Here is a 26904-nt window from a genome sequence, read left to right as displayed (position 1 = left end):
TGAAAAGATAATATGAAATTGTAAACAGGACAGACGAAAGTATAAAAACATTGATTAGAAAGATTTTAAAAATTAGAAAAAGATATGTAATTGAATTAAGAAAGGAATGAGATAATTTAAAATAAGGCTATAGGAAGTAAAGAAAGGTAAAAGCTATTGAAAAAATTGCAAAAATAGTTATAAGATATGGATTAGAATGTCTAAGATAAATATGTATTGAGTTTATGTCTGTATGGAGAAGTGATAACCCGGGGCCACACTGTTCTCAAAAAAAGATATTTTATTTGTATGTTTTGTGAAAACTTAAAACTTCTATTAAAAAAAAAGAAGCAACTGAGTCATACTAATAGATATCTCCTGCTGTTGTCCTTCTTTATTTATCAATTGACTAATTCTTCTTGCTTCTCTTTCCTTTCTCAGTTTATAAGCTAGCCATCTGCCTGGTTTATTTGCATCTTCAAAGTAATTCTGTTTAGCATTTTTAATTTTTTGTGCTAATTCCTATTGTGTTTTGATGGCATAAGGCCTGCTGCAATCATCACTAAAAGTTTCAAATTCAATTTCCAAATCCAATCCAACAATCCAAATTTCCAACAACTTTTGTTGTACATTAAATATACAACAGTATAGTATAAAGGTAAAATGTAGTTTTATTTTTAACTTCAATACTGTTAAATATTTGGGGCAATCATTCATAGGGTAATATCTTTGTTGATTTGAATATTTCAGACTTTGTAACTGTCAGGTGCAAGCAATCAGGTCCAAATATGAAGAGTTGAAGTTGATTATTTTATTGCACTGATCTCCTTGCCTGGCTAGTAGTTTCCCAAAAGTAACACAGATTAATGGTGACATTAATAGATAGCTGAAAATACTAGTTCGAATGCAATGAATACAGCCTCCTCTGCCCCCCACTCTCTCCCTCCCTCTCCATTAATTCTGTTTAGATATTTTAGATGCATCACTAAGTTAGTGATTAGACTCCAATATTATTTCTTCCAGTGTTGTGACTGTAAAGCACTGTAAAGTGGTATATAAGTCTAAGTGCTATTGCTATTAATTTCAGGGAATGGCTCTGGAGTTTCCTTATTTTCTTCTGCTCTTTAGCTGGTTCTTTTCCTTTGGTTTTCATTGTATAGTTAACATAACCAGAGTCACTTATATACAGTGAGATGGACAGTGTATAATTTTGATTAATACATTAATCATCTGTTGCTTACATTCTATCAGAGCAATGAAGTTCAGTAAATGTTTTCATGGCAGCTGTTTGGACTCCAGCTCCAGGACGTTTCACCAAACCTTCCAAAACTGCTTTGGTTTAGAGAGATTTCTCCTCAGGACATGTGGACCTGTAAAAGCAGGCCTCCAACTCCTATGAGGAGTTGGGTGAGGGGAGCTAGTAAGAGCATTACTGCTGCTGCCTTCTCTCCCTTTGTTTAAGCCTCCATGTATGTGAAACTTTGCACATACACTCTGGCCTAAGAAGCTGGGAGGGTTGTACACTGGCCCTAAATGGACAGCAATAAGGTTGAGCTGGGCTTTTTAGCTCTCTGAATTTGGGAGTAAGAATGAAACTCCAATGATACAAACCCATGAAGATTTTCTAGAGGGAACATGGGTAATAATATACCTCAGTCCTAGTTTTCCAATGGCGGTTCTACATTATAATGACATTCTGGCCTTTGAGGTTTTGCTCTTGATTGATATGCATATGAATATTAAGTACTTTAATTAACAAAGTGGAGTGTGACCTTCAGTGATTTGTGAAACACCAGTAAATCAGTATTTAATTTGTCTGCCTAAAATCACTGAACAAAATATCAGGTCCTGCCTTTGGGATACAGAATTCTTTTCATTATTGGATGATTCACTAGAAGTTTGCCTAATATAAGTCAGTCCACTATGCCCAAGTATTTCTTCTGATCACAGAATAACTTATTGTTTAAATCTTTTCAGGCATTCATACTTTATAAGCTCTGTGCCAAAATGAATGTCTACAAACATGTTTCACATTTTCTTTGGACATAGTAAAACAAGGGGCTGTTGATCTATGTTTGGACTTATACCTTAAATGCAAATCACTGAAGTACATTCCTGATTTAAAACCTCTCTTTGAATTTTTATTTGTGATACCCTTAACTAACATTAACATTTGATTTCATAATGTTTCCAGCAGTAATCAATGGGGCACTCACTACATTTACATGGATTTCTTCTCAAATGATCACCTCAATTCTCTGTCCGAATTCTGAACCAAAACTATATTCCTTGTAACCTAATGCAATGCAGTATTCATAATGCAATGAACTAGCAATATGAATAAGAGAATGATCTTGTTTCATGTATCAAATCAGACAGATGACCTGGTTTTGCTGCAGAAAGAATTAAAAATGCTGAAATATTTAATCACATTACCTTCCCCACATAGAATGTAATTCCTTGTTATAAATATTTGCAGATAGTAAGAAATAGTCTATCTTGCAAGTTATTTGCACTGAAAAGATTGGACAATGTTTATTACTATATGCTTCAAAAATATAATGAAATAAAGTCAAAATTATATGCTATCTGAAAAAAAGATGCCCCCGTAGCATCTAGGAACCAGGAAGCCATACATTATTGTCATTTTTAACTAACTAAAAAGTGTGGGTTTTTTTTGGCTTTAGTCTCTTTCTAGATCCACAAAATGAGGATAAGAGTCTGTCTGAAAGCCTCGTTGAAATGCATTCAGAAATTCAGTATTATATAAATGTGCTGGAGCTATGAAGCACCATGTTCCATGGTTGCCATCCCAGAAAAGGAACACTTGGGATTGATTTACAATTGTGCATATCTTCTGGAGTTTCCTCAGTTAGAGGCCTTATTACTACCTTTTTATGTACACATTATTTCCACAAGGGGACATTAGTCACTTCTGTTAACCATTAGATCAGCCTTTTTCAATCACAGAATATAAGATATGTTTGAGATCAACCAGTTCACTGTAGGAATTCACTACCACAGCATCTCCAAGAGATGGCCATCTAGCCTCTGTTTAACATTTGCAGCAAAGGAAAATTATCCCTGCAAAAGCAAATCTATTCCATTGTTAAACAACTCCTATTGCTAGGGATGTTATACCCCCATCTCCAACTGAATTTTACTACTTTGTCTTCTGGAGCAACTGAATAATTCTGCTTCATCTTCGACAAGACAGTCCTTCAGCTGTCAGCTTGACAGCTTGAAGAGAACTATTGTGTCACAGCAAAGCCATCGTGTTCAAACTAATCATATTCAATGCCTTCAAATATTCCTCATAAGTTTTTCCTTCCAGACCTTTATAAACATGGTTACTCTCATTTAGATAGGTTTCAGATTGCCAATGTCTTTCTTAAATATGATGGCTAGAACTGGACCTGGAATTGAAATATATCATTGGGTATCATCAGTGTATTTTGCAAAGTTGCTTGCAGTGAGGAACTGTTATTCTACTCACTACCAGCCATATCCAGGCATTACAATGTTCTTCCAAATTATTTTTGAATGGCTATAATTCTGAGAAAATCTACAACTGAAGTTTAAGACCCAATAATCTAAAATGATTGGATTTAGCTGGGCCTTTCTGATCCTGATATTTTCTGACTCTATATAACTGTTGACTGTTGGGGTCCCTTTCCTAAATAATTTTGAATGGCAATGAAATCTTATAAAACAATTATACTATAAATAGGTTACTCTAAAGATTGTCTTAGCTAAGTGCGGTAACTGCTGATGACAGAATTTCATGCTCACTCAGGATCCTCCTTTATGGTGTTCTGTCATAGTCCATTGCTTTTTCAGATAAATTATGTCAGTGACAGCAGATTATGAAAGTAGCAATGACATCCATAGGTCACACTTTTATTTAGAGGGCAAAGGCTGTGATGGGGAGAATGTATAAAAAGTAGGGTCATCTATGATAATTAGTTACATAGGAAAGATTTCTAATTATGCTGAAGACATTAAGAAATTCTAAAAAATGATTTGCCTGTTCTTTTTCTTTTGTCCTTTCAGGAAGAGGTGCCGAAGATTGCTTGTCTTTGCCTTACAGCAATATCAAGATAATTAAAAGAAGGGACTGAATTATCATTAGGATTTGGCTCCTGCCCAAAGATAATTAAAATGTGAGGATAAATTGTAGCTTATTTTCAAAAAAATTCATCTCTTCTTCAGAACCAATTATTTGTAGTAGCAACACTAGTTTCCTTTTCAGAATTCAATTTGAGCCTTTTACAAGGTATAGAATTCCTAGCTTTTACCTGCAAAGTATGTGCTTTACTATTTGTGGAACAGAAATATTCTAAATATTCTCTCACATCTATGGAGTGTAAGGGTTTGCTCGCAAATTGTCACTCAACCCACATCAAAGCTCTCTTCCTTTTAATACTGGAGAAACCCTAAAAGGTTCTGGATGCAGCATCTCCCTTTGTGCATCATGACAACTGGCTGAATGCTCAGAGGGACCATTTCCAGATTAAATCTTCTACCTACTTTGGAGAAAGCTGCAACTGGAATGAATGGGATTTTTCTTTCCAGTGAGGATCCTAGTGGTAGGCTAGTCTAGGACAACTCACCGCAGCTGCCTCACCATGTCTACCCCGCTGCAGTCCCCCACACTGGAGGCCCTGCCCCTCTTCCCTGGTCGCCTCTCCCCCACTTTGCCATGGGATTACTCGCCTTGGCTGACTTGCCACATGGGACAACTTGCCATGCAGACAACTCACCAAATGCCAAAGGCAAGGGAGAACATCCTCCTCTGCAAAGTTTATCTCTGGTCCTTACTCATTAGGACAGAGGGGTGTGTGTCTGTGTTGTTGTCCCTTATTTCTTGCCCAGATGTATACAAAAACAGAATATTCTTCTCTAAGGGGAAGGGGATCTCTACACCCTTTCCTCCCCCCCCTTAACCACTGGATTTGTTCTTCAATTTTAAACTTGCCCATCTCCTCTAAAAAGTTCTTTCTTGTTGGGGGAGGGGGAATCTCACCCGAAGACTAATTTGCTTATCTTCCAAGTCCTGAATCTCCTGCTGGGGTCCCATCCAAGGACTAATCTATTTAGCTTCCAGGTCCTGGATCTGGTGGTGTTCCATTCAAGGATTAATCAGCTTAGCTTTTCAGTCCTGGATCTCCTGATGGTATTACATCCAAGGACTACTCTGCTAACTTCCAATTCCTCTGTTGTGTCCCATCCAAAGACCTGGAAGCTAAGCACCATTGTTGCTTGCTACACTTAGCACTGATTCTATATTAGTGTTACACAAACATGAGCCTTAATTTACTAGAACAGGGATATATAAGTGGTAGGATAACAAAGCTTGAAGTGTAACCTACAAGTTTTTCCCAAAACAAATTTTGAACGTGATAGAAAGAAAACATATCAAAAGCATCATGTTAACTTAATTTATTTTGTTTTACAGCAGTTTCCTCTTTGTTCTGGTTTCTGCCACCGCTTCTGAAAAATATTGCACTGTTAGAAGTTTGCCCTTTTATTGTGGTGGATCAACCTTTCATCCATTACTTAGAATCATAGGACTGGAGGAGACATTGGAAATTTAATCTAATCCCCTGCCCAAGGCAGGAGACCTAATTCATCGCAGACAAATGGCTTTTCTTGAAGACTTCCAGCAATGGAGCACCCACAACTCTGGGTGGCAATACATTCCATTGACTTATTCTCACTGTCAGGAAATCAGAATTTCATCATTTTCTGGAAACTAAGGCCTGAATATTTATGGATTTTTAAATGAATTGATACATTCCATAGAAGTTGAATGTCTTCTATGACAAGAAGTAACAGATGGAAGCTTAACAAAGAGAAATCCGACCAAGAATTAAGGAGAGATTTCCTGACAGTGAGAACAACTAATCAATGGAACAGCTTGCCTGCAGAAACTGTGGGTGCTCCATCACCAGAATTTTAAAAGAAGATATTGGACAGCCATTTTTTCAGAATGGTATAGGGCCATGGCGGCAAACCTATGGCACATGTGCCAGAGGTGGCACGGAGGCCTCTCTGTGAGCACGTGAGCCGTTTCCTCAGCTCAGCTGTGTGGTGCATGTGTGCACGCGCCTCCCACCGGCCAGCTGGTCTTCAGGTCTCTGCCTTACATGCACGGGGGGCAGGGCGCATGCACAGGGATGCATGTGTATTGCATTTTTTTGGGGTGGGGTGGGGTGCATGCACACACTTTGGACAGTCGGTGCCAAAAACCATCACTGGTATAGCATCTTCTGTTTGAGCAGAGGGTTGCACTAGAAGACCTCCAAGATCTCTTCCAACTCTGTTTATTCTGCATTCTGCCTTTAAAAACATTGCCACAAGATCAGATTAAGAGGACTGCACTTTTGGAAACTGGAGTAGTGTTTTCAGCTCCCTCCTGAACATAAACAGAATTTGCCAATGTGGTTGTCCTAACCACAAACATGTTAAACCTTGAATTATTTATAAAAATAAGAAAAGTGGGAAATATTTAATAAATGCTTGTGAAAAAATAAGTTTTTGCTAGCCCTCTGTCAACAAAAATGCAGGCCGTGGGGGGGGGGTGGCCCCATTTTCAGCCTGGATGGTCTCCTGCAACCCTTTGCCAGTGAAAGCGGAGCCGGTGTGTGTGTGTGTCGGTTTTCACTGTTTCCAGGGCGGCCCCATGGCCAGATCTAAGAACCCACAGGCACATATGGCCTATGGCCCTTGAGTTTGACACCCCAGCTCAAGATCCAGATAGATCTTGACAGACTTGAACACCGGGCCCTAACAAAATGAAATTCAATGTAGAGAAAACTAAGTCTTACACTTAGGCAGGAAAAACCAAAAATACACATACAAACTGGGTGAAAGGAAGCTTAACAGCAGTAACTATGAGAGGGATCTTCAAGTCTTAGTGGACAACCAATTAAATATGAGCTAATGGAGTGTGGTGGCAGCCAAAAAAGCCAATGGAATCCTAAATTGCATGAAGAGATGGATACAATCAAGATCAAATGAGGTACTGATACCACTCTATAAAGACTAAATAAGATCACACCTAGAATAGTGCATCCAGTTTTGGTCACCACACTATAAAAAAGATGTTGAGACTCTAGAAAGAGTGCAGAGGAGGAGGAGGAGAAGGATGAGGATGAGAAGAAGATGGAGAAGGAGAGGGAGAGGGAGTGGGAGAGGAAGATTATTGCTTGGTTGCCTGCAGGGGACTGGAGGCTAAAGCATACTGATGAACGGTTGCAGGGTAGTCTAGTGAAGAGAAGGACCAGAAGAGACATGATAACAGTATTCTGATATTTGAGGGGCTGCCACAGAGAGGAAGGGGTCAAGCTATTTTCCAAAGTACCCAAAGGCCAGACAAGGAATAATGGATGGAAACTGAAAAAGGAGAGATTCAACCTGGAAATAAGGAAAACTTTTCTGACAGTGAGAGCAATCAACCAATGGAACTGCTTGCCTTGGGAAGTTGTGGGAGCTTCATCACTGGAAACTTTCAAGAACAGACAGGATTCCTACTTCAGTGAGGGGTTGGACTAGATGACCTACAAGGTTCCTCCAACTCTGTTAATCTGTAAATCTGTTGTAGGTCGAGGACTATCTGTAGTGCTAAAAGTTGACACTGACTTGACAGTATATAATCATCCAACAGATTCCAACTGTATTATTTATAATTTGACACAGTAAAACTCTAGTTAGTGATTTGTAGCAGGGCAAAACTACTGGAGAAGGGCTAACTAAACTTTTTGTCTGTTAATAAAACAAAAAAATGGAATACAAAATGCATGCTTTGAAAAGGGGGGGGGGGGAAATGGGTAGAGAGGGCTAGAAAGTTGGATAACCAAACTGAGGGAGGATGTGCAAGATTAAGAATGAAGTAGTTAATTATTTGCAAGGCAAGGTATCATGTGAAGCACAGAATGATTAAAGAGTTTGGGTGAAAAGGAGAAGTGATTGGTATGACAACCAATACAAAGAATTCCCTCTGTCTGCTCTCAGTCCATGCTCTTAGTATCTTTCTAAAACATGTATCCTGCAGGGATTTTTTGTTAGCCTTTTCTTCCTTTTTTGAATCAGCCGAAAGTGTTCTTTCTGCTCATTACTAGTCCCTAGGTGGATGCACCAGCCAGATAGGTGTGAAGAGCAAGTAGAAAAATGGAGGTCTCAGGGAGGTCAGGAGAGGAAACCAGGTCCTCCAAGACCCGCTCATGGAAAGATTGTGTGGAAGAAGCGGTAATTGTTTCCTGGCGATTTATCATGGAAGTCAAGTGCTTTAAGATTCCAGCCCAGAAAAGCCTTTGATGGAAGGGGGGGAGAAATAAGCCGAAGAAATATACAATAGCTTTTCTTAAATGATCCGTATGAAAACAGTCAGCATGTCATCAGTCACCAGGCTCAATTCTGTGGCGGGAAAGAGCCCAGTAACTGGGGCTGCAAATTTGATCCTCACCTACTTTTCTGTAGGTTCCAGTGATGGCTGCCTCTGCGAGGCCAATCGGCCCAGGGTGGAATCCTCGAGAGTCCCTAGCGAGTGGCACCCGGGCCTAGAGGCGCAACGCCACGGGCCGTGGTGGGGCTCTGAAGCCGCGCGCTTTAGAGCGGGCAGGCCGCCGCATGGAGGTACGGTTGGGCTCATTCGCTGGCCCAGCGAAGAGCCCTGCGGGGTGGTGATCCGGGATCCTTGGAAGCTTTGGGAGAGTTTTATCTGGGATTTTCCCACTCAGGGGACAGGATGTAGACGGTCGTGCCCCGCACGTAGATATCGGGAAAAACGCAATTCGCCGCTTCGGCGCTGTTCGGTGCAAGCTCCTGGGCGGCAGCAGCAGCAGCAGCAGCAACAGCAGGAGCCGATTAGTCGAGCTGCCATCTACAGGCGCCTCTTCGAAGCGAGTCCTATATAATTGGGGAGGAAGCGGGTCAAAGGAGGCAGTCGCTTGCCAAGCCGCCCGCGGGAGGAGAAGCAGCTCCCTGCGCTCGACAGGAAGGGAAAAGGCGACCTCGCGGTAAGACAATTGCTCGGCCCTCCAGGGGCTGAGCGTGCTGGCTCAGCCAAAGGGCCGGGTCGGCGAAGTGGGGCGAAGCTGCGCCAGTCGTCTCGGCGGCGGGGAGCAGCAGAGGCTTAAGGCTTTGGGCGGGCGGGCGAGCGAGCGAACAAAAGCCTCCCAGGAGGCCAGCTTTCCTGGCTGTTTCTGTATCTGGGGAGGAGCGGTCCACTTTTCGGCGGATCCACTTTCGTGATATTTGTCAATTTTGGACGCTGCCCATTTCAAAGTCCAGTCTTGGTCACCTCTGTCGGGAGAAAGAACCCCCCCCCCCCACTTTAGCTCCCGAGCCCCCTTTCTTCCATATGGTTCCCCTGACAGTAGAAGCGGCGCCTTCGTTTGTCCCGGGGCGAATGCCATGCCTTGCTCAAAATATGGCCAGACTTGTCTGAATCGTTCTTTCCAAGAGATCTTAATTTATTTACTATTACATTTTTTTTTTTTTGCAATGCTCTTCATTTAGATCTACGAACAACTTACGGGTACATTTATTGCTTTTCAAGTTCTTTCTGCCGACTTTCAGTGTCTTAAACCAGCTATTCCTTACTCAGACCGATCGCAGTTCTGCAAGTCTGATCCCATGTAAGTTACAGCAGTTGCGTTAATTCAGACTTTATAGTGCAGTGGAATGCAGGCATGCTTTTGGAGTTACGATTTCAGTGGGGTGCACTGCTAAATGAGAATGCTCCTATAACTCTTGTTAAAATAGGATTTATTTAAGTAGAATTGCATTTGGCCAGGCTTCCCAACTTCATTGCTAAGCCCACACATTGAGGAATGGGGGTGCACATTAAATATACTGAAACGTTTGACCAAACTTTCTTGAAATGTCACTGAATGTTTAAATAAAGGAAATCTGATGGAGAGGGTAGCTATAGCAAATATCTTTTGGCTCTCTGTGCAAGTTTGGCCACTTCCAGGAGCTTTCTTAATAGCAGTTAAGTCAGTGATCAGTAGTTTAGTCAAATTGTAGGAAATCAGCCCCACCAATCCTGAAATCCCAGGCAGTACTGCCAAGAGAAGTAGGGTACTATTGAAAATGGTGGAGTTGTTGTCAAACCAAACATGCATTTAAATCAGATCAGAGACATTTGACAAGTGGTGAACTGCCTATGCCTTTTAATATTGCTTAAGAAAACCTCCAATATCTACTAAAAAAGATCCAGTTACTCTGTCATCTGTTTGGGACAGGCACCCCTCCTGACAAAGCATTCAATCACCAGTAGAAAGAGCAATAAACATTTCCCATGCAACCTGGAGCAATAGAGGGTTGTAAAGTTATTCTGTTAGTTGTTAAAAGCAGAATAATGATAGTTTTTAAAGGGAATAGAGGAGCTCATTAAAGCATTTATGGTATTTTGAAACTGTTTGGGGATATTCCCCAAAATATTTTATTCTACAAAATTACAGGGTTAGTTATGGGAATGTTGAGTTTCTTTAATAGTATGGATGCAGCCGCTGAGTTTATAGAACAAGTGATTTGTGCAAGAAATCCAGAGCAATGTTCCTCTCTGTTGAACTTGCGGTCAGCAGATATTCTGAGTTACTGATCTCTGGAACAGCCTTTTTTCTGTGGAAAAAGAAAGGGAGTTCATTCATACACTGCATTCATGCATACTGCAAATGATTCTGTCAGCCTTCTGAGCTACTATTATTACTAAGCTATATAAATGAAATGCATGCATGCAAAATGTCACATGATTTTCATAATAGTTTTTTTTTTCTATAAGTCAATATATAGTTTTAAACCAACAGGATATTAATTATAGTTAATGACATCATATAAAGAATGGAGGAGCACCACTATTTTAAAACATCTAATGCCATTTATTAATAGCCAGCAACGCTGCCTATAAATATTTTATAATATTGTCTTAATGGTACCATTTGGGACCCAGCTTTCTTGTTATTCCTATTTTCATTAGCAGAACCAAAATCTGGATGCAGTTAGTTTGATTACTCTGAGAGCAAAAAGTGTTGAAGGAACTAACTTCAGAGGTTCATAGATAATACTTCGGCTTTGTGCATGCTTGTTTATTTAGAAGATACTGAGCAGTTCTCTAGCTTGCTGTTTAGCTAAATTGTGTTTGTTTGCAGCATGGTAGAATTCTCAAAGAGATTTAATATGATGCAGGATGTGCTGGATTATATTTTGTAATCTCCTTTGTGAGACTTTTTTCCAAGATGATTCATTAGTGCAAACTCTGGGCACAAAAGTGAATGATGCTATTATTACTTTCGATTTCTCCACAATTATCATACAATAAATCCAGTGCTGCTTCTCTGCTAAAATATGATTGCTTTTAATTCAAAGGTACAAAAAGAGCAGATAAACCAAGATATTTCAAAACTATGTTCTTACTTTAAAAAAATGATTTTGTGATAGTGGATTGAACAGATCCGCTCTGCGTATGATATACTCCAAAGTTTCAAATATTAAAAATATTACTGAAATCCAGTCAAAATTAAATAGTTAATATTCATTTATGGCATGGATTGAACAAAGTGTGCCTAATTTTGCATATTTAAAACCAGTGATACTTAATGTCTAACAGAACTTATATCATTTACATCACCTCTTTTGTTCTGCCTTCTCTTTATATCTTTCTCCTTCCACCAGTTAAGGACTTTGAGCAATTTGAAAGCTTCTGTATTCCTATAAAAGCTAGCCCAATTGCATTTTGAGTTAGGAGCTGTCCCAATACCAATTTGAAGGGCTCTTTTTATGTGCCAAGTACTGGACTGTCTAATTACTGTTATTGCATCAACAAATATTTTGTGAGGCACTTGTCAAGAATGTCCCATACGAAGAATGTCCCATATGTGTGTGCAGTCAATTGAGCTGTGCATTTAGTAAAGAAGGCAGAAAAATGGTGTATTCCTTTCTGAAATGCAGCATTTTGGTTTAGATTTGAAGTTGGCAGGATAAAGTTTTGTAATCTAAAAAGAATATTCCAGAAGTATTTTAAATTTGTTAGCCAGGTATATTATCAGATCAGGCCACCCTCTACCCTTTATTTAATAACATGTTAAGATGGACAAAGTGAGTTATTTAACTACTGTATACAATTAGGTGAGGGCAGTAGCCTCTAGGCTCAGTAGTATAATGGCTGCCAGAATACTGCAACCCCAGAAGTAATGATAGCTCACAACCCCCATTTGCACTCGGAAAAGAACTATCTAAAGTCAAAGACAAAATACAGAAGGAAGACAACAGCAACAAAATGCAAAATCAATTGCAAGGACTGTAACCAATTCTATGTGGGACAAACAGGAAGGCAATTAAAAACAAGGGTTCACGAACATCAAGTAGCAGTTAAATGGCATGACCAAAATCCCTGTTCTCAAACCATATTGATAATAAACACACCAGTTCAATTGGGAAGGAACAAAAATCACTGGTCATGCTAACAGCCGCCACACATGTGAATTTATTGAAACCTGGTAATTAACATGCACATTGATCTAGATCCAACAAATGAATTTATAAGAAATCAGACCATTCAAGCAATCAATCAACAAGAAAACCAGTCAGCTGCTCAGAATTTAAATATAGCTCCAAATGAACAACCAATCAAATGACCAATCAAATGACCAACTGACCACACTGGCATACAAAACATTTATAAACTAAGGAAAATAGGTCAAAATCCTGGTTTGTTACCTGGTCTGGTAACAAAATGTTCAGAAAAGACCGTATTTTTTGGAGTATAAGACACACTTTTTCCACCCCCAAAAGTAGGTGGAAATGTCTGTGCCTCTTATACAGCGAAAGCCCCATCCACCTGCCGGCCCCCACCCTTTGGCCTCTGCCTCCCAGCAGTTTGCCTCCTTACAGCAAACAGCCTGTTTCAGTTTTGGTTTCAGCATAGCCTGATTAGCACAAGCAGCTGATTGTCGGTTGGATCGGCTTCCATCAGCTGTTTCAGGCTGCAGGGATTGCCATCGCCTATTGCTGCCTCCGCGCATCCCATTTTTGGCCTCGGCACCCCATTTTTGGCCTCTGTGCACCCCGTTTTCCACCCATTCTGATCCTCGCCACCCGGAACAGGCGGAAAATGGGGCATGCGGAGGCCGAAAAAGGGGCATGTGGAGGCTGAAAACTGGATGCAGAGGCCAAAAATGAGGGGCATGGAGGTGGCAATAGGCTATGGCAATCCTTGCAGCCTGAAACAGCTGGTGTGGTCAATCCAACCGACAATCAGCTGTTTGTGCTAATCAGGCTGTGCTGAAACTGAAACTGAAACTTGCTGTTTGCTGCAAGGAGGCAAATTGCTGAGAGGCAGAGGCAGATTTGTTTCCCTTGTTTTCCTCCCCAACAGCTAGGTGTGTCTTATATTTTGGAGCGTCTTATACTCTGAAAAATGTGATAAATTAAAACAAGTTTGGAGAGCAAACTGCTGCCAAAATCAGTATAGTATAATCTCTTATCTATAGAAAAAGAAGAAGGAAAGAAGCAGGTGAGGTAGAAAATGACATTATAAGCCAGCAAGGACTGATGAGAAGGGAATCAAAGAAGATGGAAAAAACAGGTATGTAACTTTCTTTAGAGATCCTGACAGGATAATTCAGCAACCTGATCTTTCAGCTATTCAGCTCTTTTGTTCCTTTAAAGGCGCTTCTTTCTGCCATTTTCTTCCAAATTTCTTGGGAGAATTTGGACACAGAAAAGTAAAACAGATCATTCACTTCCCAGCCAAATACCCGGCTCTGATTACTTGAATAATCCTGGACAATAACCAGACTAGAATTCTGCTTCAGTAATGGCTGTCCCTGATCTTACATGTTGATAGCTAATCCCCCTGACAATCAGAATATCATTTTTCTAGCTGTGGACATTTTTCGCTGACATGCAAACCTGATTTGTAGATTGAAATGTTCAAGTATGTCTCGAATTAAAGCAGGCTACGCAACACAGGAAGATGTAATGGTAATGTGAACCACCCAGTCCCCCAGGAGTTAACAATTGCACTGGATTCTGTTTAGCTGGATCTGAACTAGGTTTTTTTTTGCTATTTTTGAGATGAGCCCAAACTTGTTTATATTCCCATCTTTCAAAGGTTTCTCTTCTGTTCCAGTGATGACAAGAGAGATACGTAGTTTACTAGAACATAGATATTCATTTAATTATTGATTTCACTGAGTTGCTCCTGGTGGCACCATTGATCAGCCTGAGGTCTTTTCTGAACACATTCGTTAATATTCATTCTACAGTTCTCTTACATTAGTAGGAATGCTTTTAAAGAACACTTCAAGTGTAATGATTTGTTGAGTCCACAACATTAAACCAAGTTAAGTGTTAAAGTGCTTGATTAAATTGGATGGGTTTTTTAAAGGTTTTTATTTCAATTGTGACAACCTAGTGCTTCCAGCTGCACTAAATCAGTTTGTGCAAATTAAAGGAAAAATGATAAATCAAACAAATATGCATTTAGATTCCATTTTAAATATGTTTAAGTTTAATTTAAAATAAATAGAATATCAAAGGGAAAAAAGAAAACTTACAAATACTAAAAGCAAAGAACATGAGGAAATCAAATCTTGGGATGTAATTTTTAAGATAACCAAAAATATTAACATCTATGTAGAATATTTTTAGTCTAGTGTAGTAGAATTGACTGACTTTTCCCTCCTATGCCTTTCATTTCCCCAGATGTTAAAGCTGTTTACAATCAAGTAGAATAACAGAATTGGAAGGGTCAATTTAGGTCAACTAAACCCACCACTGGTTCAATGTAGGAATTCATGTTTTTCCTAATATTCAACTGGAATGTGCTGAAATATATTCTTCTGTGTCCTGCCTTTGGGATGACACAGAACAGACCATGGCCTGTTCTTTCTTATGTTTATAATATGCCTGTAATCTTTTATAGATTATAACATGTCTATAATCTTTATTATAATCTTTTCAAGGCTAAATATGCCCAGCTCCTTCAATCTTCCTTTCTGGAACTTAATTTCTAATCATTTGATAATCTTTAATTGGTCTATCTTTTTTTAAAACAATTGCTATAGTAAAGCTAGATATCTCCTATTTACTACATGTATGTTTTATTTATTTCTTAAATGAACAACCTACATCCATCTTTGTTAAATTTCATTTTGTTGTTCTCAACCTATTGCTCTACCCTATCAAGATTGTGTTGTATTTTATTTCTTTTTTTCTAGGATATGGACTGTCTGTGGAATTTTCTGTTATGTGTAAGATAGATAAACATTCTCCTAACCTAAGTAATTAATAAAATTATTTGATAAGGAGAGACTCCAGAGTGTGGTACCCTAATCAATGCCTTCTTTTAGTGTCATGAAGAATTATTGATGAGCATTCTTTGGATATGATTTTTGAGCCAGCAATATATTTACTCAGTTTTTATGCCATTCATAACTCCATTCAGAGTTCCTCAGAAAAAGAAGAGAGTAAAAATAAATACCATTCTTTTTTTCAGACTTTTTTCACTTTAATAGGATTACAAATTTGAGAGGGTGGGATTGGTGGCAAAGAAATTGTTTCTTTTAGTTAGGATTAGGGTTAGGATTATAGCTATGAAATATTATAGCCTCCCTGATTCTGTGATTGTAAATTATGTTTGTTTTTTGCCAAGCCTCCAGAATTATTAGAACTGATGTCATGCAAATTGATATTAAATAGATATGATTTTCCAGTGTCAACATTAGTTTTTATAGAAAGCATAATGATATTGTTCTGTCCACCAGACATAGATATACGATTTAAATGTCCAAATCAAAAAAAATTAGCTGTTTTAAATTGGATTGTCTTGAGTTTCAGGCCTCCTCAATTTGACATAACTACTACCACTAGAGTAATCCTAGATTTAATTTTAGTAAAGAGGATGTTGACTCCTGAGTAGAATCTAATAATGGACAGGTTGTGCCAGAATTGGGGGTGGGGGGGTGGAGGGAGAGAGGGAGAGGGAACAAGAGGGAGAGAGAGAGGTTTATTTTGTACAGTTATTCTTGTTGATATGCACTATTGCTTCTGTCCAGGGTCCTGAGCCTGTAGTATAACCAAAAAAAGGCTAGAGGGCAGAAAACCAAGTGAATTGTTTCAGGGCCAAATTCATATGAAAGCAAGCAACCCTTTCTCCAAATTTAAGGGCAAAAAAAAAAAAAAAAAAGAACGAGGGACAAGACTCTGGAGCCCTCTCCTCACAGGTCACTTATTTTCTAATTGTTCCTGTCCTTGGTTTTCTCCTGAGCACACTTCCATCTGAGGATAATTGAACCTCAGGAAATAAGGCAATAGTGTTCCAGTTGCTACATCTGCACAAATGTACAGTTTCTATTAGATTGTGGCAGGGTTTGGTCCAAACACAGTCTTCTCCTATTTCTATTTTTGCTCCTTGGACAGAACCAATAATACCAAAAAGCATATTTGAAGTCCCCGCACTTTATTTACATATTTATTTGAAGACCTTGGGCATTGTGCACAGCTCTACTCATCTTACAAAACAGATGAGCTACAGTTGGGTGCTGGTTTTAAAAATTACAAGATGCAACCTTTTTATATTCAAATTTGAATTGGGTGGAAGTATATTTTAAAATATATTCATTGACTAATCAGTTTAAAGACACATTATTGTAAAGTTGAAATAGGGTAAATTAGGTTCAGATGGGCAGCTATAGAAATTGAACAAATAAACACGTATTTATGTCCAATAAATAAAATGTGCAATTAATCCTAGTTCACAGAATGATTCAATCAGCAATCAACTCAGCAGTCCAAAGCTTTGTAGAGGAGTTGTTTTGATAGACTTCTTGGTAGAAGAAAGGAAACTGGCTGAATATGTCTCCTTTAGTTAGAAAAAGGTACTGCCACTAAGAAGCCTTGGTCTGGCAACCTTTTTACCAGGTAACATTCCTAGTAGGACAGTTCCCTGACAAGGAGTTCCTTCCTGACTACATAAGACAGTTAACAATTACAGCCATCACTTTACATTTAGCTTAAGACTTCCTTCATTGCCAAAGTACTGCTTTAAATATCGGTACTGCAAAAACGCCAATTAAGCCCTTGTCATTTAGAATATTGGCACTTTCTCAACTTGTTGGAAGGCTGATCAGCATCCAAGAGCATCATGGTGCTCCAGTTTGAACTAAGACAAGGATAATTATTTCCATGTTTTTTGAGCAGGATGTCAGAGAGGAGGATAGATATTTCGCAGGATTCAATTAACTTGAAGATAAGAAGGTTGATTCTGTTACTCTATGAATTATAATAGGGAGCAAAAGAAAAGGCTGGTTTTGTTTGGAGTTTATGCCTCCTAACTAACCACCTCCAACTAAAAATCCATCAACTTGTTTATACTTTTCCCCTTTTGGGTCAAAATAGTCTTACTTGGTTTAAATATTGCTTAGACACCACCACTCCCATTCACCCACCCACAACACGCGCATTTGTAGCAGGGTGTATATTACAAAAACATAACACAGTCATTCAGAACTCTTTCTAGAATCTGGAAACTCCTAGCCCGAGTGTCAGCAACCAGCGGCTCTGGAGCCGCATGTGGCTCTTTCATCCCTCTGGCCCTTTTGTGGCAGAGGGATGAAAGAGCTGTTGCCGTGTCATGGCAGTGGTGATAGGCAGACCCTTAGTGTGGGAGCTAAGAGCCCCTGTATTTGCCTTTGCGTGGCAACAGCATTCTGCTTTTGTTGTATATTTGCTGTTGCCACCAGCAAAGAGGGCTGGGAGAGAATGGCTGGGGTGGATCTTGCGGGGTGGGGGCCATCCCCAAAGCCTGGCCTTCCTCCTCCCTCATTGGTGGGGCCGAGAGAGAAGCATGGGGAAGCAGTCCCCTCCCCTGGCCGAGCACCAAGCACAAAAGCCCAGCAGGAGGAGGGTGGCTGGCCAGGCAGAAGTGCCCCATTGGCGAGTCAGACAATGGAGAGGGCTGGCCTGGGTTTCATAGCTGTACTTCTATTCAGCATCTCCAACACGAGCTGCAGCCTTTGAAATGTGCCGCGCCTTTGAGGAAGTCAGGCAGCGATGGCTGTTGGGTGGGTAATGGAGGCATCAGGGCTGCTCCTTCCCTCCTCAGCAAGCCGGGCTTGGAGGAACATGGAGAGTTGCAGGCCAAGTGCCAGAGGGTCAGATGGCGTGCTCTGTTGTTGCCCCAACATGTGTTTCCAGTGCATGCTCCTCTGTCCTAAAGTGGGATTGAGTGGGGGTAGGAGGAAGGTAGCAGGAAGCAGTGGGAAGGGTAGGGGGGCTTCTAGGAGGAGAAGCCCAGCTGGCTTTCCTTTTGGCGTGCGCGGCTGGAGAAGACCCAATACCACCTCCATGGCCTGCCACTGCTCTCGCAGAGCGTTTCACAGCACAGTGAAAGTGCGTTTCACAATGGGGGAGGACTGGGTCCCCTCCCCCTCCTGGAGCCAATTCCCTGCCCCAGTCGCCCCTGGCAACCCTCTCAGGGTGGAGAGCAGGTTGTGCGTCCAGCACCAACCAAGGTCGGAAGAAACCGCCTGCCGTTTCCTGCTGCAGTCGGGCAGCAGAGAGAGAGAGAGAGAGAGAGAGAGAGAGAGAGAGAGAGAGAGAGAGAGAGGAGAGAGAGAGAGAGAGAGAGAGAGATTCGGCTCTGTCTACTCCCTCTGTCCACCTTTGCCCAGTTTTGCAAAGATTCAGCGGACGCTGCCTTGGTGATGGGGGTTGTCTCACCGCGTAATTTGCCTGCCAAGCAGCTTTGGGGGCACCCAGGGACTATATTTTCTGGCCACTTTGGACCGAGTTGCAGGATGCGCATGCGTACCTGTGTGATGTGCAGCTGCTTGGGATACTGCTGCTCTGAAGTGCGTGCGGCAATCTAAGGCAGCAACCTCGTGGCACTGTGATGTAACAGCCTGACAATCACTCCTTTTGCAATGCAAGGTTTATTTTTGTATCTTTCCAGAGACGGAGAGAATGTGGCCAGATTTCCTTAAGGGTTATTTCCTGGGGGTGGGGAGTGAGGGAAGGGGAAAGGAGAGAGAGAGAGAGAGAAGAAAGAAAGAAAGAAAGAAAGAAAGAAAGAAAGAAAGAAAGAAAGAAAGAAAGAAAGAAAGAAAGAAAGAGAAAGAAAAAGAAAGAAAGAGAAAGAAAAAGACAGAGAGAACGATGAGAGAGATGAGAGAAAGAGAGATGGGAGGGAGAGAGAGAAAGATGAGAGAAAGAGATGGGGGAGGGAGAAATAGGGAGGGAGAAAGATGAGAGGAGGAAGAGAGAGAACGAGAGAGAGAGAGAGAGAGAGAGATGAGATGAAGAGAGAGGGAGAGGGAAATAGAGGGAGAAAGAGCGAGGTAGAAAGAGAGAGGGAGACACACACTTACACAAACCTGTTTCCCATAGAAAAGAAAACACGGAGCCACAAAACCTGGGTAAGGGTGGCTGGGGGGGTCATGTGACTGGGTGGGAATGAGTAACATCGAGTTGGCCATGCCCACCCAGGTTTTGTGGCTCCCGGTGTTTTGTTTTCTGTAGGAAACGGATCCAAATAGCTTTTTGAGCGTTTAAGGTTTGTAGACCCCTGTCCTAGCCACTTCTCACCTAAGACTTTTAAAATGGTTACAATTTCCTTTTTCATCAAGTGACAAGAGGAAGCTATTTTAGAATCTGGTGGTATCAGTACAAACCCAACACGGAAGTAACCATAGATTGACACCTCTGAAAAGAAACGGCCTCTCCTTTTATGCTTCTTCCACTTGTACCCTCTCTGCCAGTTTTTCATCTTCTGGTTCAGTTCCTCCTGGGCATCTGAGCAGAAGACCTGAGTCACAGGCTCATTCTTACATTCAGAATGTAGAGTCATCAACTAATTGCAGAAAAAGTGACCTCTAGCTGCTTCCTGCAGTCTGACTCACAATGCTACTTCTCATTGGACGAGGACACTGTCTTTTATAGAATATAGGATATTTAAAATCACCATTAGGCCTTCAGGTTTATCAATATATAATACTGATTTGCATTCACATAATTGTAATGCTTTGATACCAAAAATTGAATGTTGCAACTGGTGAAATTAGTGAAAGTAATTTTCTTCTGCTTTCTAGATTTTTGTTAGAAACATAGTTAATAATCAAAGCTGAATTTCCATGATAACAGATCAATATCTATGTAGGAATTGAGAAATTGTTAATTTTGGGGCTAGAAATGTGTGTTTACTCAGGGCTTGCCACATTGGAGATGCAAACATCTGGGCATTGTGTTTAAACATCATTGACGGTATGTATTTAAAGAGAAAAAAAAAAGTTGCTAGTATTCCAGTGTATACAATAAAGGTGTTTTCTATATGCAAAGGAAGGCAATTTGGGGCTCTTTAGATTATTTGAAATTCATGCTTGCAAAGATTGTTGAGAGTGGATAAATGGTAAGGGACAATGTGCTATAAATATCTGGATACTAAATAAATATCTGGATACTAAAAGGTCTGTTCTTTTGAAGAACAGTGGAAATCCCAGATTGTAGTGCAAATAGGGAAATAAAAAGTGCCACATAGACAAGAACATTGACCTCCATTGCCAGCTTAATTTCAGGAGTTCTTTATCTTTTGTTGGGGGTGGGGATATGAAACTTGGGCTGAAAATGCAGGTAGTCCCTGACTTAACAACAGTTCATTTAGTGACCATTCAAAGTTACAATGGCACTGAAAAATGTGACTTATGACCATTTTCACACGACCTTCGTAGCACCTCTATGATTATGTGATTAAAATTCAGATGCTTGGCAACTGACTCATACTTAGGCAATTGCTGTGTCCCAAAGTTACGTGATCACTTTTTTTGCAGCCTTTTGACAAGCAAAATCAATGGGGAAGCCAGATTCACATAACAACCATGTTACTAACTTATCAGCTGTGGTGATTCACTTAACAACTGTGGCAAGAATTTATGAGAACCACTCATAAAATGGGGCAAAACTCACTTAACAAATGTCTCACTTAACAACATAAATTTTGGGGTTCAATTGTGGTTGTAAATTGAGGACTATCTATCTCTGGACAGCCACCAGACAGCAGGAAATAGTTTTCTGCAACTCTTTGACACCACCTAGTGGACATCTGAATTTCTGCAGCTCAAATACCTTCCCAGAAATCCCTGTCCAGGGAGCTGTAATGCTGAATGCATACCAGATATTTTCTTGTCTCTATCGCACGTTTCCTGATTCTTTCTTAAATAAACGTTAAAACTTTCCTGATGTAATCATCAATTTGATGATTCAACACCTGACAGTAAAAACACCTCAGCAAATACAACACACATCTTGAAATTTGCTGGCTACCAGATGGAAGTTATAATAGGAGAAATGAGAAATAATATCAGCTAAAGATGGGAAGTAATTTTAGCTTGTGGTATAAAGCAGGAAGCTCTGGTCTGGCATTGAACCACAGTCCAACTGTATACCCCTTTGCACAACTTTGGAAATGTTGTCATCTTCTGCATAGGAGGCCACAATAAGAGCTGACTTGCAGAAACAGCTTGCTGAAGACTCTTGAGCTTTGCTCAGGGATCTTTTTAAGAGAATAGAACAACCTGTTGCAGATATGCATAGAAAGATTCCTCATTAAAACAGAAAATACTACTTCTGAAAACTTTTAGAGATTTCTCCTTCTGGCTGACTCTTATAGTAACTGCTGTTTCTGATTTTTCTATTCCTATATATTTACAGCAACAATATCCAGGTAAGATACATTTTAAAAACAAAGAGATTGGCAATCTCAAGACTACCCAATCTGGGTTGTAAAATTTGGGTGATGGCAGCAAGAAGCTACCGTATGGAAAACGGTTAAGACTGCCAAGTTAGTGGTGTTTTAGAGTTACGCAGCTCAGAACTGCTCATTCTATGGAATGTGGCTCTTTTATACTTCCTTGGTATAAAAGAGCACCTAAGATGATTAAAGGCTTGGAGCCTAAAACATACGAAGAACGGTTGCAGGATTTGGATTTGGCTGGTCTAGATAAAAGAAGGACTTAGGTGGAACATGATAGTATTATTCCAGTATTTGTGAGATTGCCACAAAGAGGAAGCAGTCAACTTATTTTCCAAAGCACCAGAGGGCAGGACACGAAACAATGGATGGAAACTATTCAAGGAGAAAAGCAACTGGAAATTAAGGAGAAACTTCCTAACAGTGAGAACAATTAACCAGCTTGCCTTCAGAAGTTGTGGGTGCTTCATCATTAGAGGTTTTTAAGAAGAGACTGGACAGTCACTTGTCTGAAACGGTATAGGGTCTCTTGTTTTAGCAGGGGGTTGGACTAGAAGACCTCCAAGCTCCCTTCCACTCATTCTATTCTAATTCCATAAATATCATACATATAAATAATGTAAAACCGTAATCATAAATTATAAATGTCATAAGTAATATAAAACCTTGCTTTCCTCCACATTAAATTTCATGTTGTTGGATAAGGCCCATTGATGTGGGCACTCTGCTCCACTTAGCTGGTCTGTCACGTTGTCAGCTGCTGCTGTGGGTGCCACTGCTCAGGTCTGCTCCAAAGAAATGTTTGATTTCCAAGATTTCTCTCCAAGTCCAGTCTTTTCCTCCATTCACTTTTTCCCCTGTGGTTGTAATTCTCTGCACGTTTAAGGGTTTTTTGTTTTTTGTTTTTGGCTTTTAATTAGATTATTCAGGAAAGCCCCGCTATCACCTAACTAATTCAAAAAGAAAAAAAAGAAGACTCCTATATTTCAATAGTTTGAATACTAAAACCTGTGGGTAAATGCTTACAAGAAGTTTTGGAGTGAAATCAGGTATACGCAAGAGTGATACCAGAAGAAGCACAACAAAAGAGAAGTTTATGCTTGCTCAGAATTCAGAAATGAAAATTCCAAATAAGGAAGTCCAAGGGTTATAGATGAGGCTGAAAATTTGAAAGAAAAAAAAAAAACTTTCCAGAAGGCAAATTATTGTATTGTTTCCCAACAAGGGTGTGTCCATATAATCACTAGGATTTCAGCTTGACTCAGGGATGGTTGTACTATTTCGTTCTGAAACCCCCCCTCCCCACATAATCTTCATTTTTACCTCAGTAAAATAGAAAAAGCTGCTAGCACCATAAATCAGTAGTGATTGCCCTGTCCAGTTTAAAAGAGCGCTTCTTGTCCAAGGAATGAGAATGTCTCTTAACCTTACTTTTCCTGATAAGAATAGGACTCTTAGTGTTGTTTCTTTTTCATACAGCTTACAGTTTTGGGTCTTCCTTGTTCTATATCTGCAGTTTTTTAAAATTAAAATTACTTACACAATGGCATGTATAAAATTTTGCCTAGCCAAAACCTGCAATACTTTTTTTAAATTTTTTATTGGTTTTTAAAATGAACATAGACAAACAAAACATAAAAACATCAAACCATCTTCCATATATATACCCTGTTTCTCCAACAATATGGCCTCCCCCAATAGGAAGTCCCAGCATGTTTTATAGGCATGAAATGGAATTAAGCCCCTCCCCCCAAATTAAGGCCTATATTAAAACATGCGAAATGGGGGGAAATGGGGGGGGGCTTGCCATTAGGAAGTACTTTTGTTGCACACCTGGATATGGTGCTGCCTGCGTTGACCCCGATATGAAGTGCCCCACCAACGTCGAGGTCAACATCCAAGCTGTTGCCGCCTGCCCACCCAAAAATGCAAGGGGGGGGAAAATTAAGTCACCCCCGAAAAGACGGCCTAGCCATTTTTGGGGGGCTCAAAAAAAAAAAAGACCCGGCCTTATTATATGAGAAACACGGCACATACAGTGTGCCGGTTGGTTTACAAATTGTTTTGTGCTTCCATTTCATAGTCTTCAATTACAATTACATTGTATATATTCTCATATTTTCAATCAAGTATTAAATACATTAATATCATTGTTAATCATTTGACTATACTTTTATTCATTCATGTTTTACAAAATAATCATATTTAACTTAAATTGTTTTATGACAGTTCATATTATCATCTCAAATCTATCCTACAATCATTTTGTAGATATAATAAAAGAATACCTCTTTATATATTTATTATTTTCTAAGAAACTACATATTTCATTACCTAAAACCTGCAATACATTTGTGGAAGTCATAAGTTATTTGATATAAAGGCAACTTCAAATAATGTCTATTCTTCAACTAAATTACTCATGTTGTCTGTTTTGTTCTTTTTTACAGACTCATTTCATCAAAAATCGTCTGCAATGAATACTATTGACATGCCTCCAATATTCAATCTTGTGGATGTGGAGAATCTCAATGAAACCAATGTAACCTGCAACAATGGAGAGTGTATCACCGTGGACACCTTGTTGTGCCCAAATGTGCTTAACAAAACTGCTCTGCTTTATACCCTCTCCGTTTTGTATATCTTTATTTTTATGATTGGCTTAGTGGCCAATTTTGTGGTTGTCTGGATGAATTTTCAAACAAAACTTACTGGCTATGAAACCCACTTATACATCTTCAACCTTGCTGTGGCTGACCTTTGTGTGATCATCACTCTTCCCATCTGGGTAGTCTCCTTTGTTCAACACAGCCAGTGGAACATGGGGGAAATCTCATGCAAGATAGCTCACCTGGTGTTCTCCATCAATCTATATGGCAGCATCTTCTTCCTGACATGTATGAGTGTGGACCGGTACCTCTCAGTTGCTTTCTTCAAACCTGCCAGCAGTGTTAAAAAGAAGAGACTCCGCTATTGCATTTGCATTTTGGTATGGCTCTTTGCCTTCTTTGCAGCCCTTCCTGATACCTATTACCTTAAGACGGTTTCCTCCAACAATGAAACCTATTGTCGCCCTGCCTATCCAGAAGAGACTGCAAAGGAGTGGCTAGCTGGCATAGAGCTAAGCTCTGTTATTTTAGGTTTTGTCATTCCTTTTCCTGTCATTGCTATTTCCAATTGTCTTTTAGCCGCAGCTGTATTGGCCTCTAATGATCAAGAGAGGAAGCGTAATGTGAAAATTATTTTTTCCTATGTCCTTGTATTTCTTGTCTGTTGGCTGCCCTACCACATAGCTGTCCTGCTTGACTTCTTGTTGGCCTTCCATTTTATACCCTTTAGTTGCCAAATGGAGAACTTCCTTTATGCAGCCCTTCACGTTACTCAGTGCTTCTCTCTGGTTCATTGTTGCATCAATCCCATCCTCTATAGCTTTATCAATCAAAACTATAAGTATGAACTCATGAAGGCATTTATTTTTAAATACTCAGCTAAAACTGGCCTTACAAAGCTGATTGATACTTCCAAGGTTTCAGAAACAGAGTACTCTGCTTTGGAGCAAAATGCTAAATGATCATTGCTTTTCAAAAGACATTGCTGGGGAAGCAGATTACTCCTTCCTTAGTTTATTGAACCTTGACTACATGATATTCATTTTAATATATATATATTAAAAAAACAGATATTTTGCAGTTGTATTGGAAAGATAAATATATTCAACCATGTATTTGGTTAAATTGTGAGAGTATAAAATACTGTAGTTTTAATATTGGATCTTCTTTTCTATTGTAAGAATAGATTGCATAACAAATGAAAATTATATGCATTTTAAGTTGAAGTTTTCAACTTTTGTAACAACATAGTTGTAATTTGTTTTAAAATATTCATTATTGTATGTTAATAGGTTTCATGATCTTTGTCTGTTTGTTTCTTTCAGTGCCTCATCTTCCTATTTGTAAATTATTTTTCAAATACTATCTTGGAAGATAAGATGCAAGCAATACAGTATGCTATTGGGGCCCCCAGATGTACCTGATATTTAATTTTAAATTTTTTTTGAATCAAAAAATGTATTCCTGGTGACTCCACTGTAGTTTCATAGACAACACTACAGAAGGGTTTGCATTGGTTCTCTTCTTCAGTTCCTTTTCTAAAGGGATTATAAACCTGATATTCCCTGGAAGTCTTCCAGGAGCAATCAGAACAGATTCCTACTTAGCCAAAATAGTATAGAGTTCTGAATTCTAGATTCAGAGCCAAAACACCCCCCCCCAAAAAATGGTTTGCTTATAGCAGGGGTCCCCAACCCCTAGTTCCTCAGCCCAGTGCTGGACTGCAGTCCATTGGGGAATGGGACCATGGAAGTATTGGGCATGCATGTGCAAAGCTGCCTTTGTGAAAGTGGTGCATGTGTGCGTACAATACCATCCCCTCTTACCCCACCGTGGCCGCCACCAGTCTGCCAAGCCAGAAAGGTTGAAGAGTGCTGGCTTACAGTGTCCCGCTTGTGACCACCTGCATCAACTAGTTATGAATGGATTCAAACTATTGATGAACAGGATGCCTTCAAAGTAGTTTTTATCAGCAATTTTCTTGTCACAATCATATAGACTTATTGTGCATGTGTGTGAGTGTGCACACATGTATATGCTTCTGAATATAATTGGTCTCTGTAGTCCATTTGTGTTCTTTTTCTGATCCTAAAAATATCCAATAAACAACATGTTAAGAAAGTTTTGTCTCCTCAAGTAAGATACCTTTTTGTTGTCATTATGTTGTAAGCTACTCTGGCATAACCTGGGTTTGGAAGATGGCATATATATTTTAAAAAGATTTCTTACATAAATGTTTAAAAGTGAACAGCAAATAATATTGAATTACACATAGACTTACAGCAAAATATGAGAGTAGTGACTGAAGAATGCCTTGAAATCAGAATCCAGATTTCACCGAGGAATTAAGAATTTTTGGAATCTTTTAGTCTTTTTGGACAATTCAGGAGTGTTACGGTATATCAGAGGTGGTATTCAGCAGGTTCTGACCAGATCTGGAGAACCGGTAGCGGAAAGTTTGAGTAGTTCGGCGAACCGGCAAATCCCACCTCTGACTGGAGATTTTGCATTATCCTTCCCCTGCCACGCCCACCAAGCCACGCCCACAGAACCGGTAGGTAAAAA

At 39.8% G+C, this 26904-nt stretch overlaps 2 protein-coding genes across 3 annotated transcripts in view; one reads left to right on the top strand and one right to left on the bottom strand.

Moving 5' to 3' along the window:
* The window catches only part of DRC11 (dynein regulatory complex subunit 11), a 121709-nt gene extending 112940 nt beyond the window's left edge, over positions 1-8769 (bottom strand). The window contains exon 1 of the mRNA XM_087949341.1: positions 8447-8769. The gene's annotated coding sequence lies outside the window, so the exon portion shown is untranslated. The remainder of the gene's footprint in view (positions 1-8446) is intronic.
* A 125-nt stretch (positions 8770-8894) lies between these two features.
* ACKR3 (atypical chemokine receptor 3) lies at positions 8895-26460 on the top strand. Of its 2 annotated transcripts, XM_026679015.2 has the most exons (3): positions 8925-8999; positions 9502-9620; positions 24181-26460. In XM_026679015.2, the coding sequence occupies exon 3, from the start codon at positions 24207-24209 to the stop codon at positions 25299-25301; it is 1095 nt and encodes a 364-aa protein (XP_026534800.2). In that variant the 5' UTR covers positions 8925-8999; positions 9502-9620; positions 24181-24206; the 3' UTR covers positions 25302-26460. The 2 variants fall into 2 exon arrangements, with proteins under 2 accessions (XP_026534798.2, XP_026534800.2); XM_026679013.2 differs by lacking the exon at positions 9502-9620 and having other exon boundaries at positions 8895-8999.
* Positions 26461-26904: the final 444 nt, after the last annotated feature.

The sequence above is a fragment of the Notechis scutatus genome, chromosome 1 (genome assembly GCF_049901735.1).
Source record: "Notechis scutatus isolate UNSWTSFEM ecotype Mainland chromosome 1, rNotScu1.2, whole genome shotgun sequence".
NCBI lineage: Eukaryota > Metazoa > Chordata > Lepidosauria > Squamata > Elapidae > Notechis > Notechis scutatus.
This window is presented reverse-complemented; position numbering and strand designations above follow the sequence as displayed.